Source organism: Syzygium oleosum, unplaced genomic scaffold (assembly GCF_021117445.2).
Source record: "Syzygium oleosum isolate NSW1041296 unplaced genomic scaffold, Sole_v2.1 Sole_v2.10, whole genome shotgun sequence".
In the NCBI taxonomy this organism is placed as follows: Eukaryota; Viridiplantae; Streptophyta; class Magnoliopsida; order Myrtales; family Myrtaceae; genus Syzygium; species Syzygium oleosum.
In genome coordinates this window covers 7,485,222-7,497,679 of record NW_026607494.1, presented here as the reverse complement: position 1 = coordinate 7,497,679, position 12,458 = coordinate 7,485,222, and the positions used below count along the sequence as shown (strand labels likewise).

At 40.9% G+C, this 12,458-nt stretch overlaps 2 protein-coding genes across 3 annotated transcripts; both read left to right on the top strand.

The window, feature by feature from the left end:
• The first annotated feature begins 3,458 nt into the window (after nt 1–3,458).
• LOC115685767 (aspartate aminotransferase, mitochondrial-like) lies at nt 3,459–7,496 on the top strand. The gene is made up of 9 exons (XM_030610879.2): nt 3,459–3,834; nt 3,972–4,057; nt 4,749–4,955; nt 5,063–5,168; nt 5,384–5,488; nt 5,570–5,742; nt 6,089–6,248; nt 6,372–6,562; nt 7,032–7,496. Exons 1-9 carry the CDS (start codon nt 3,676–3,678, stop codon nt 7,111–7,113), a joined length of 1,269 nt encoding a protein of 422 aa, XP_030466739.2. The 5' UTR covers nt 3,459–3,675; the 3' UTR covers nt 7,114–7,496.
• A 1,036-nt stretch (nt 7,497–8,532) lies between these two features.
• On the top strand, nt 8,533–12,011 carry LOC115685872 (uncharacterized). Of its 2 annotated transcripts, none has more exons than XM_030611010.2 (6): nt 8,533–8,781; nt 9,471–9,563; nt 10,466–10,638; nt 10,757–10,954; nt 11,171–11,230; nt 11,546–12,011. In XM_030611010.2, the coding sequence occupies exons 2-6, from the start codon at nt 9,476–9,478 to the stop codon at nt 11,708–11,710; spliced, it is 684 nt and encodes a 227-aa protein (XP_030466870.2). In that variant the 5' UTR covers nt 8,533–8,781; nt 9,471–9,475; the 3' UTR covers nt 11,711–12,011. The 2 variants fall into 2 exon arrangements, with proteins under 2 accessions (XP_030466870.2, XP_056171041.1); XM_056315066.1 differs by lacking the exon at nt 8,533–8,781 and adding an exon at nt 8,798–8,807 and having other exon boundaries at nt 9,469–9,563.
• Nucleotides 12,012–12,458: the final 447 nt, after the last annotated feature.

The following is a 12,458-nucleotide window of genomic DNA, read 5'->3' as shown; positions in this document are numbered from 1 at the left end:
GGTTATCTCTTGTAAGGGAATCTTGGGTGTGCAGTATCTCTGTGATTGTGAGAGTTGTACTGAGAAAAGATTCACGGTTGAGAGTGCGACCCACTGTTTGGTGTTTGTCGGGTTGAGGGGTGTGCGTTGTAATTTCTCCTGTTATACAAGTGAGTTCCGTGTGCTTGCCCCGTGGATGTAGACAGACTTATCTGTCGAACCACGTAAATTTGTGATCTCCTCTTTATTTTGCTGCACTTGTTTTGCTTCTCACTTCGTGCAACGTACGTACCGGTTACGTGAGGTGAATTAGCGCAACATATTGTCGAAATGAATTGCGTGAAGGTGCCCGAGAGCACTCGAGACCAATGGATCCACCGTGAAATCGGCAGTGGCCAACGAGTCTCGCATGGGAGCGTCCTTGCTCCGTCTAACCATGATTGCCATCATCACTTCTTTCTCAGTGCCCTCATATTACACGTATATTGCACGTGCAACATACGTGTAATATATGTACAATCTTGAGAGATACGATAATCAACAAAATAATCAAATGAAATCCTTAATTATCTCTAAAGGAAACTATTATTTTCCTAAACTTATGTGGATTCAATTAATTTAATGTTTAGTTGAGTGGACCGAGTTGGCAAGTTCAACTAGGAAAAGAGATTCAACCACGTCGAGTCTGAACGCTGCTAATACCAACCTCCTAGCTCCAACTCTTTATCTCAGTGCCCTTATCACTTTTCCTCTAACAAAGGCTTCACTGCGAAAGAAATGGTGGCACTTTCAAGATCCCACATCGTAGGCCAGGCCAGGTGCATGACATTCTGGACCCGGCTCTACAATGGGAATGACATAAGCTCTTTATTTGCCACATCTTTAAAGGCCAATTGCCCCAGCTTGGGAGGCAACAACAACCTCTTCCCCTTTGACATCTCGAGCCTGACGGTCCTTCGACAACACCTACTTCAACAACTTGGTGAGCTAAAAGGTCCTGCTTCATTCGGACCAGCAGTTGTTCAGTGGGGCTCGACGAATCCTCAAGTGACAGGCTATAGCAAGAACTTGGGTTCGATCACAAATGATTTTGCCAATGCCATGGTCATGATGGGAGCCCTTAGCCCCCTCACTAGGTCTACCAGTCAGATCAGGACGGATTGCAGAATAGTCGATCGATTTCAATCCTGGCGATTTTTGTTCTTTTCATAATGTTTTCCCATTTTTACTTCTTATTTTCAGAACATCTTATTGAGAATTAAGTGTCTTGTAATTCTTTGTTAAACAGTTGGGTGTGTGTTTCTAGTCAATTTCACTGGGCGTGATGATAATTTGACGATGTTGTAAGATTCTGTAGCATCTATATCGTATAATGGATTACATTCTCTGTTGAAAGAAACTTGGGCTTATCAATTGAATACGATGTAGCGAGGAATCTAATTATCAATTCCTATGTTAGCAAACAATTTACCTTATGATTATTCATAAGCAAGGGTCTCATACGCATTGCCAACGGCAAAGATATCTCTTATATTTTCTTATTGTCACGTGACTATCCATTCAATTAATTACGGGGCGGTAACTTAGAAAGGAGCTAATCTTGGTGTGAGGCCGATCAAATGAGTGTATTGTCGAAATGAATTGCAATAGACTCGATTGATCAAGTTTTGGCACTTCTATGCTCGATCTATTATTTCAAGCTAGGCTCAAGAGAGCAGGAACTTCTCTTAATATAAGAGTTAACATGACCCGACTATCTTTAACCCGATGCAAAAAGTTCTTGTTGGTGGATAAGTATGATGGCCCAATTCCCCAAAGAATTCCCAGACCAAAAAGATTACCTAAAAAATACTCAACTTTAGGTCTATTCCAAATTCTATCCGAACTTTTTTTTTTCTAAAAAAAATCTCAACTTTAAATCCAGTCTCAAATCTACCCCAAATTTTACTTTATCTAAAAAAAATCATCGACTTTAACTATAGTCTCATTTGGTCCGAACTTTTTTTTTTATCTAAAAGAAATATCCAACTTTCAATCTAATATCAAATCTGTCCATGCTAACCCTCAATCCAAATCGCCATTAGTTGTTTGATATGGCATTTCCACGTTAGTAAAAAATCTACATCAGCAAGTTGACATATAAAATATCTACAAAACGAAACCGTTCCTTGATATGAAAGTTAGGGAAATTAGGGACAACTAATGACGATTTTTGGCCAAAAGGCTAACAGGGGCAGATTTGGGACAAAATTAAAGTTGATGAATCTTTTTAGACAAAAAAAAAAGTACGGGACAAATTTGAAACTGAATTTAAAGTTGAGAGTTTTTTCGGGACAAAAACAATCTAGGGATAAATTTGGACTGGACCTCAATGCCATGGCAGGGTAGAAGTAGCCTTATAAGGATCATATAAATGAGTGTCTCTCAATAAGTAATTATTTGGTTTAGAAACTACTAATAATACTTATCATTTAGAAAATAATTGGGTTCAATCTCTAGAGTATTATAAGATTGAATTGAAGTTGCTCCAAAATTTGTGACATAAATATTTACTTGTAATCAAATCCTAAGACTTATTGCTTTTATCTAATCGTGGTATTTAGGACGTTTGGACAGAGGATTTGTGCCACGCGCATCTTCATCATAAACATAGTTCATGTTAATTCGTACTCCATGAAAATTTAATCTAACGTTCAGCAAAAAAAGATTAATGAACATGCAACAACGAAAGTGATATACGAATTAAGTATGTCATGTTGTGTGCTATACGAACGAAAACTTTTTTTTTTTCTATCCGATGTCACGTCACGTTGCTAAAAGTAGCTTTTGCATGCATGAGGGTGCCTCAGATTATATGAATTTATTTTTGTCAAATTTGCCAAATTCGATTTAAGTACGACCCCTGCCCGCTGTCATGGCCGGCGACACGTGATGCCATGCGCGGTTGCGATTGTGCGTTGGAGGAGGCTCCCGCGAAGAGAGGAGGATGAAAGAAAATAGAGAAAATAACACAAATGACCTCTGAACTTCAGTCTAATATATATGTGGTCCCTGAACTTTATACCAATATGTTACGTGGTCCCTAAACTTTTAATTTGTTAAATATGATCCATGGACTTTTGGTACATTTTCAATTTACTCCCTTGCACTTTATGAAAATATTCGATGTTATCCCTGAATTTGAATTAATAAGAATTAAATTAAACATTTATCAAAAGTTTAGGGATCACGTTGAACAAATTAAAAGTTCAAAATAAATCCGAAAGAAAGACGGGGAAATCGTCGAGGCCGAAACGTGGGCCCACCGGACACGTGGCGATCAACGAGCGGAGGGGGGACCATGGCTTAGGTGGGCCGACCAAGACCATGCGATGCGGAATAAAGTCGCCGTCTCCCGTTTTTTCCAAGGAGCTTCCGAGAAAACCACGAGTCAGCAGAGCAGCCCATTGGAACTGCAACCCCGCAAAACAGGAGGAAGAAGAAGGAGAAGAAGAAGGAGAAGGCGAAAGCTCCGGCGCCTCATGGAAGGGCCGTCCCTGACGCTTCGTCCCCTGCATTTATACTCCCCACACCCGCGCTGTAAAGCTCACGACTTCTTCACCACACCGCCACCCATCGAAGCGGCTTCAACATCGCCACCGTCGAGCCTCGCGGTGCTAGAGCGTCGGAACGCGGCGGAGGAGGAGCGGCAGCAGCATGTCGAGAGCAGCCATCGTGGACACGGTAGCCAGGAGACGGGTGTCGACCCATCGTCAGTGGTGGGACCGCGTGAGGCCGGCCCCCGAGGACCCCATCACCAGCGTCAGCGAGGCCTTCCTCGCCGACGCTAGCCCGAACAAGATCAATCTCGGAGTGGTACGCCGGCGATTCCACCCACCCCACCTCCAAATTTGCTGTCTTCTTTTCGGCTCGGTCGTGAAAATGATTGCTTGACTGCGATGTGATTCGGTGAGCGCGTGCGTTTTGACGGGCGGTTGTGTTGGGGAATGCAGGGTGCTTACAGGGATGAAGAAGGCAAGCCTGTTGTGCTTCGGTGCGTGAGGAACGCGGAGGCTAAAGTTGCGGGTAGCGAATTCCTGTGAGTTCTCCGTTTATCCCTTCTTTCGGCAATTGTCCCCGCTTTGTTTCTTGTTCTTGATTCAGTTAACTGTGAAGTGATAAGAAAGGTATTAGATGTTTGAGTTGTGGGAAAAAAAGCTACAGAGGGAATGAATTGATTGATCAAAAGACGTGCTTCTGTTTCCGCTTTAGAAATTATGGTCATTGTATTGAATATCCAGTACTTCAGTAGCAGTTATTATAACATTTCCTTAGTGAGCTGATATATTTTGGTCTAATGTGTTATGAAATTGTTTTAAAACCACTGGCTGGGGGATTTATGTATCGTCACTAGGAACTTTGGGGTAGAAGACTGTAAATTGCATATTAAGCAGCTTTATGAGAAGAAGGTAAACCGTTGTAACAACATGAGGTATACCTGGCTAAGCTGGGAAGATTACATAGTAAACAGAGGTGCCATAGGTCTTGTTGAGAGTAGCAGCGGATTGATATCTTCGACTCGAATTTGCGCTGATGGATTGCTAGATGAAGTTGGCACCTGTTTACAGAGACACTACCATTGGCATTTGGGATGAGATTTTTTCTCATATTGATTGTGATGGGGAATGTTGTTTATCTAGCTGACCAGAAAGGTGAAACTTAATTTTATTCATGCAGCTTTATGTCTTAATCCTGAATACTTGCATCTCATGATTTGAGATCCTTGTCAGGGAGTCGATTTCTGCTTCGGCTAAGTCTAGACTGGTTGAGGAGAGCATGAAATTGGTCTATGGAAAAGACACAAAAGTCATAGGAGAAGGAAGATTAGCTGGCGTTCAAACGCTCTCAGGAACTGGCGCTTGTCGCCTCTTTGCAGAGTTTCAAAGGCGCTTTTATCCGAGTTCAAAAGTTTATTTCCCTGACCCAACTTGGTCGAAGTGAGGGTGGTTTATGACTTTTAAACTTTTGTGCATTCTTGATACAACTGATCACTGGCCTTGTCATTCTCTTGACTACCCCTAATTGTTTTTGACATTCAAAACAGCCACCATAGTATTTGGAAGGATGCTGAAGTTCCTCAGAGCACCTTCTCTTACTACGACCCTAATTCGAAGGGCCTGAATTTTCCAGCACTCATAGATGATATCAAGGTAAGAATTGTATTCTTTTGATGAACCTGTACTCTTTTGATGATAATAATATTAACGTCTCATACACCCCCATGATATAATGATTAAGTTACAAAGAGGCGCTTTATATTACCGCCTCATAAATTTCCTGCTTTGACTATAACTACCCGTACATTTTGTACCCCGTGCAACTTCTATGGTGCTATTAGTTTCTGATTTTGTTTTTCTACCACTAGAATGCCCCAGAAGGTTCCTTTTTCTTACTCCATCCTTGTGCTCATAATCCAACCAGTGTTGATCCAACCGAGGAAGAGTGGAGAGAAATATCATATCACTTAAAGGTAACTGCGACCTATGTACCATCATGGCTATGCGAGGATCCCGCGATTCTTAAACTGACTGTAAACATCAATCGTTGTCAGGTGAAGAATCATTTCCCATTCTTTGACATGGCTTATCAAGGTTTTTCTAGCGGCGATCTAGACAGGGATGCACAAGCAATCCGTACTTTTCTTCAAGATGGACATTTAATTGGTTGTGCTCAATCCTTTGCGAAGAACATGGGACTTTATGGACACCGAGTTGGTTGTCTCAGGTACAGATATATCTTGCACTCTTAAGTAGGGTTCTCTCCTGCAGTGCTTTGGGAATAAAAATGACAGATTTATACGTGAAAGAGATCTTTCGTGGCCCAGCAAGTCCTTGCAAAGCTATGAGGCAGGGAGAGTTTAGGGAAAAGTAGAACATTAGCAACCAGCATTATAAGAAGACTATTGTGTTTATAACAACTAAATTTATTTTGACAAAAATCCTCATGCAATGCACATCCACCTGCTGTTCTAATGGTGGGATGAGGTGATGCAGATAGGCAATATCTAGCCATTGCTGCAATACCAATCTATATGGTTCTTCATCTTTCTTTTCCTCTTTAACATTTTCAGCCTTCTTTGCTCCAACACAATGCAAGCAGTTGCAGTGAAAAGCCAACTGCGGCAGATTGCACGGGCAATGTATGGCAGTCCTCCTATTCATGGTGTATTGCTGGTCTCGACAATCTTAGGAGATCCAGACACTAAGGCACTTTGGGTTGAGGAGTTGAGGGTAGTTTCCTATTCTTCTTCTGCAATCATTTTCTGATTCATCAGTTTTCACATTTCGTTTTATTGCCGTATTGTTAGACAAGAGTTGTTGTGAAGTCTCTTATCTTGGCCTGTATTTTGCAAGGCAATGGCAAATCGCATTTGTAAAATTCGGGAAGCTCTACGAGAAAGCCTCGAGAAATTGGGATCTCCTCTCAATTGGGAACATATAACAAACCAGGTTGGCATGTTTTGCTTTTCTGGTATAACTACGCTACAGATAGAGCGGCTACAGAGGGAGTTCCACATATACATGACTGCTGATGGCCGTATCAGGTACTTCCTTGCCTCTAGTCTGGATTTGAGATAGCCGCCTCCTAATAGCCCAGGAGTGCTTGTTTTCTAATTTTGTATATGAAGAACTAATTTATTTGTCCCCCAAAGAGGAAATATTCACTGAGTCAGTTCATGTAGCACTTTCTATGTTTCCCGAAAGATCTGTGCAATCTTTAAGATTTCTTTGTTCATCTTCTCTTAAAGCCTGCCTTCACAAATGGCAGAGTAAGTTGAAAATTGTCTTTTATTGACCGAAAGAGAGTTGAATTTTCCTTTTGCGGCTATATGAGTCTGCATCTCATCAGTGGAGCACAGCTTTCCTGAAATGAAATCATCGTTGGCATTTAAATAGCTTAAGCTGCAATCTGCATGCCTGCTGATTGACTGGCTTCGCCTTTTCACAGTCCTTTATTATGTGTTGTGTTTCTCGCAATTGTTTAATGAGTTATGTTGGACCTTGTTTGAGCAGCTTGGCGGGAGTTACAATGAGAAACATGGACTATTTGGCAAATGCAATACACGAAGTCACCAAATCTGGTCAAAAACCTTAGGTTTTTATCAGACATCAGGCTTTTAGCTGCTTTTCCTTGCTGCTGCCTGATGACCTGTTTATTGTTGGACCCATAATTTTCTTCTATGCACATTGTTGTAGAAGCATATAGGCATTGGACGTCTCAAAGAGGCCGGCACTAGTAGTGATGTCACTGCATGCGGATGTAAGTTCATTGATGGTGGCCGTTCTCGTAGGAGAAGTTTTGTGTTCATGTATGTAGCATGCAGTACTTAAAGACGAACAGTGGCACTTCTTGGTGCTCTATTTGTGTATAGGCTCGTATGGCATAACCTGTCAGCTGTAATCATGTATCTAATCAAAGGACAGTATCATCTATTGTGATCAATGCCTTGAAATATGCATCGAATAGCATCGCATCAATCCGAGATCCAATGTGAAGTTTGGCGCAGCAAGATAACTTGGCATCGACTCTCAGTCTCGGGTTGGAGACATAGAAGAGCCAACGTAATTAATCGACCGAACTGGGCCCTTTTAACTTTGGTCCCCAAAACGAAAACATCGAACTGGTCCTCTTCTTTTTCCCTTTGGCATCAAGTTTGCCTTACTATTTCCAAATCAAGTTTAGGTTCTATCATTTTCCATCTATTAAGCTTGATTTCGTGGCTTATATAAAACTCTTGTTTTTCCCCATAATGGATTATACATATATTTGACAGCAACTGCAGATATATGTTACTCTTTTTTTGCTAAAAGCAGATATATGTTACTTGAGTCTCTCTCATCAGGTTCTGGTTTATTCATGCTTGTAGAAGATACGTAATAATTAATTGAGAGGGATAAGTACTAATCCATTAATTAATATAACTGAGATAAGCTTAATTGATATAAAAAAAAAAAGAACAAGATATCGTGAATATAAAAACTTATGACGGAACCGGTTGGTGTAGCTTTGTAACATGGAACCGCCCACAATTTCTTATTCTCATTATTTTTGTCTACTTTTATCGGGGCAAGTAGATCCGTACGAAACACTATAAGGTATCTATTTTTTTTATTTCTACAGGAATATCCTCTAATAAATTCTTGTTGATCCTCTAATTTCATCTTGATAATTCTGTACCTCGACTTCATTTTGGCGAGTTTCACGTTGAATATAGGCAATCCCAGACTTTCCAAGACTTCAATAGTCAGTGATATCCGCGCCATTTATGTGAGTAATCATGCCGACTAAAGATATTCGCGACACTTAACGTGAAAATTACGGTGAGATTCACCGTTCGCGTTACGTCCGGCTTCATTCATAATCCATACTAAGACTTCAATTGACAGTACTGAGTCCATTTTCAGCTTTGAGGAATCCAGGTTTAGATTCAGATCATGAGCTACGTAGCAGGGTAGGATCACGATACCTTCAAACTTATAGACAAATTGAGACAAATTACAACGTAGAAATCTCCGAAAGAGTCGAAGCTCAAAAGGGTGGTTGGGGAATATTCGAAAAGCGGCAAACCCCCAACCGACTTTCAACTACTCTTCCTCGTTCTTGCTCAATCCGACAGTCCAACCCCGACCCAGAATTGCCCAGAAGGACGAAACGAAGAAGTTTGATAAAAAAATGGTGCAGAACAGACGGTTGATTGGCTTTGACTTTGGCTTTCTTTATGATCCATTCCCCTTAATCGCTGACCACCTCTCGTCGCCGAAGGTACTCTCTCTCTCTCTCGTCGCCGACGACTAGTTTACTGTTCCTTCGCGCAACAGAATGTTCTTTGAGGTCTTTATGTTGCCTCATGTCTAATTTAAGCAGTGCATGATCTTTCATTCTTATTGTCAACCTGGAACTCAACACCCAGTAGCTATCCTCTGAACATGCTAATGCCCATGATGGTGAATTCAAATGCCTCAGTCCTCACCTTAGTGTTGTCCATGAGCAGCTGCAATTAGGCAGCTTTTTATAGTGTGTTAAGTGTTTTAGCGGCTTTTCCTCTGGAGTCGAGTTGGTAGTTTTGGAATCTCCGAGGTACTGGGGTATATGTGGCGGAATGGGATTCGATTATCTGTGGCTGTGTTATCACCAATTGATATCACATGCACCCAAGAACAAGGTGTCATAGAGGTGATCAGCTTGATGGTTGAGCGCGTACCCGTGTCGCTCCTATCCAAGAAAAGGTGCAACATACGTGCTGGTAGAATAGCAGGGTTGAGGTTGCCAACCCTGGTTTCGAAGTTCAATTGGCTGTAGAATTCACGTGCAGGCTTGAATTCTGCTCCTCATGTTGTTTTGCATATATGATATGCTTTCTCGACGTGTCGTTATTTGATTAAGGCAAGGATTTCTGTCAGCATACGTTGGATATGGATACTTAAATCTGTAGGATTGATGTTATGTCTCAGGTATCATGGGTGTGAAGATAGGATTCCTGTTTCTTCTTGTTCTGAGTGCTCTTGCGACCCTCGATACTAGGCAACTGCCACGCAATCTTGAAGGTACTCATTGAGTTTGCTTTTGATTTACCTTCATTTCTTTTTGCTTGGTTTCTGGATCTTCCCCGCTAGTGATAGAAATATCTGCTCCCCTGCACTGAAGAACAGTGAAAAACTTGTTTGATTGTCCACGATAAGAGCGTTACTCAATGTTTAAAGGTTTTCTTCATGGATGTTTAAAATGTTTTTCTTTACACTAGCGTTGGCAAGCATTCTACCTCCCTTACTATGTGGCCTTCAGGTATCTGATTTCAAGTGCTAGTAACAATTCTTACAAGTAATGAACATTGTCAAAAGGGAAAGCTTAGTTTTAGAAATATCTAACAAAAAATTGCCTTTCAAACAAGTTTGCTAAAATGTATTTGACCATGCATTCACTATAATTATTTCACAAATCATGAGCAAGGAGTTTCAGGAAATGCTTGTAATGAACAATTACCTCTATCTGATGTTATCATCATAATATCATTTTCTGTCTTTGACTGAAACTATATCAAGGTGTTATTGGCATGTCGTGGGCTGATAAAATTCTAGAAATAATGACACAACTTGTTATGAGATGACATAATAAAAACAGGTGTTACATGTGGATTACTGAGTCATGTTGATCACACCAGCTACCGATGACAGGGTGGATGCATATTGTCCTCTTACGGATTTGAACGAGCTATAATGTAATACCTGGTGCAATTTGTATATTGATAAACATTTGTTTGTGTCAGCTGACAAGGAAGCAATCGTAAAATCTATGCGACTGATGCCAAGTCATTGTTTAACATTCTTGCATTGTATGACAAGTTTCATGGCAAATATGTCCAAGGGTATTTTTGCACTAAGTTTCGTAGTAGATGTCTCACATGTTGATACATTAGCAACTGAATGATGCTTTTACATTTTGGGTTCAGCTATGCAGTACCACATGCTGGAAAAGGGAAGTTCAAGGAATGGAGAAGTGTGCACATTGTGCGAGGAGTACGCCGAATTGGCACTCAAGTATCTGGAAAAGAATAAAACTCAATCTGAAGTGATTGAACTTCTTCACTTGACCTGCTCCCAAGCTTCGATTTTCAAGACAGAGGTCTCTCTCTCTCTCTCTCTCTCTCTCTCTCTCTCTCTCTCTCTCTCTCTCTCTCTCCATTGCTTTAAAGGCTTCTACGGCATCATGATTTCTATATGATTGTCATTTTCATCTGCAGTGCATTACTCTGGTGGATTATTTTGTTCCCTTGTTATTCTTAGAGGTTTCTTCAATCCAACCTGGAGAGTTCTGCAAGGATATCAGTCTCTGCAAATCAGTGGTGAGAGTTTCTCCAAAGCTTAAGGAAGACAGCTGTGAATTTTGCCATGATACTGTTTCGCAAATCTTGGATAGGTTGAAAGACCCTGACACTCAGGTTGGTTCTTCTTGCATTATGGTAGTTTGTATGTTTTGAGCAACACTCGACAGCAGAAAGCCATTGTGTTCTTGAACTTATCCCTGGTGAGGGACTACATCTTTCGCTTAGCCACCTTCAGGCACAAAGAAACAAGATAAAAACTATCCTCCTTTTTACACTCCACGAACCTTGCCACTGAAATGATAACTAATATGGGTCTCATATTGACCTCAGATGGACATAATTGAGCTACTCCTGAAGGCTTGTGATTCCCTTGAGAGCTACGAGAACAAGGTAAATCTTCTTTTTATCACATGCGAATGTGCACTCACACATTTATGTATGAAAATGTTGGATAAGAACAACATATTTCCCTCACCCTCGTTTGTTTCTTTTAATCTATGCTAATATGGATTGGCTTTTCAACAACTCTTCCTAGAAGGAGTTTCTTGAACGTCAAGAATTGAGTTAGTTGCGTTGGAAGCTGTCTAATTCAAGTCAAAAACATGAAAGATTTACTCTTGCATCAAAGCGCTTGTATCTTAGTTCTCTCTCCCTTTCTCTGAGGCAGCAGCACCTTAATATAGATTTACTGTTCACTTTTTGCAGTGTAAGAAGATGGTCTTTGAGTACGGGCCACTTATTCTTGCCAACATAGAACAATTTCTGGAGGCAGCTGATGTATGCACTGTGTTGCATGTGTGCACTGCATCCGAAAGCAAATGTGAAGAATCAGTACCCACCAGGGAGATGCCATTGCTATCCGACTCTTGAAGCTTCGTCATGCGGAATGCATAGTTCATATATGTAGATCACAACCCTACAACCCTACATTAGTGTCTTTACACGTGACCTGGTAGAGCTGGAAACGAAACCCTTTTATGACCGATATATATCATATAGACATAGAAATGTGTTGTCTGGAAGTGTTGGTGAATCGTTGCTGCGATCACTAGTGCTGCAGTTACACCTAGCATCATCGACGTCCTACTTATGTTTACTTACTATGTTTGTCATACAATAGTTGTGTCTGTCGGACAAGAGAACGTCGATCAAACTACTTAGATTCTGCTTAGCCATTGTTGCGATGTATGTATATATATATATATAGTGGTCAGTTTGGTGTTCCCTAATCCCCTTATTCTTTTGTCATGGCTGATGGCTGAATTCGTTTTTGTTGAGCTCCAAGTTCTGTCTGCTGCATCCGGTCCAATAGCAAAATCTCTTCCGAAGTACCATTTCCCCCTACAGTGCGAATAAAAAGAGAGAATTTTTACTTTAAAATATAGAAAAATGGCAAAAAAGAGGGCAATGACACATTCCCCTTCCGAAACGATACCACTGAGCGTTGTGATTTGTGTCATTGACCCTTTCAATTTGCGCAATTTAACCATCATGTGGGCATATACGAAATTAGTAGTAGGGCGCTACAGAGTCGTGTTAGGCGAACACGAGTGCAATTGGCAAGGATTATTTGCTCTTTTTGCCTTTAGGACAACTGAGTTCCTGTCTTGTTTCTGTA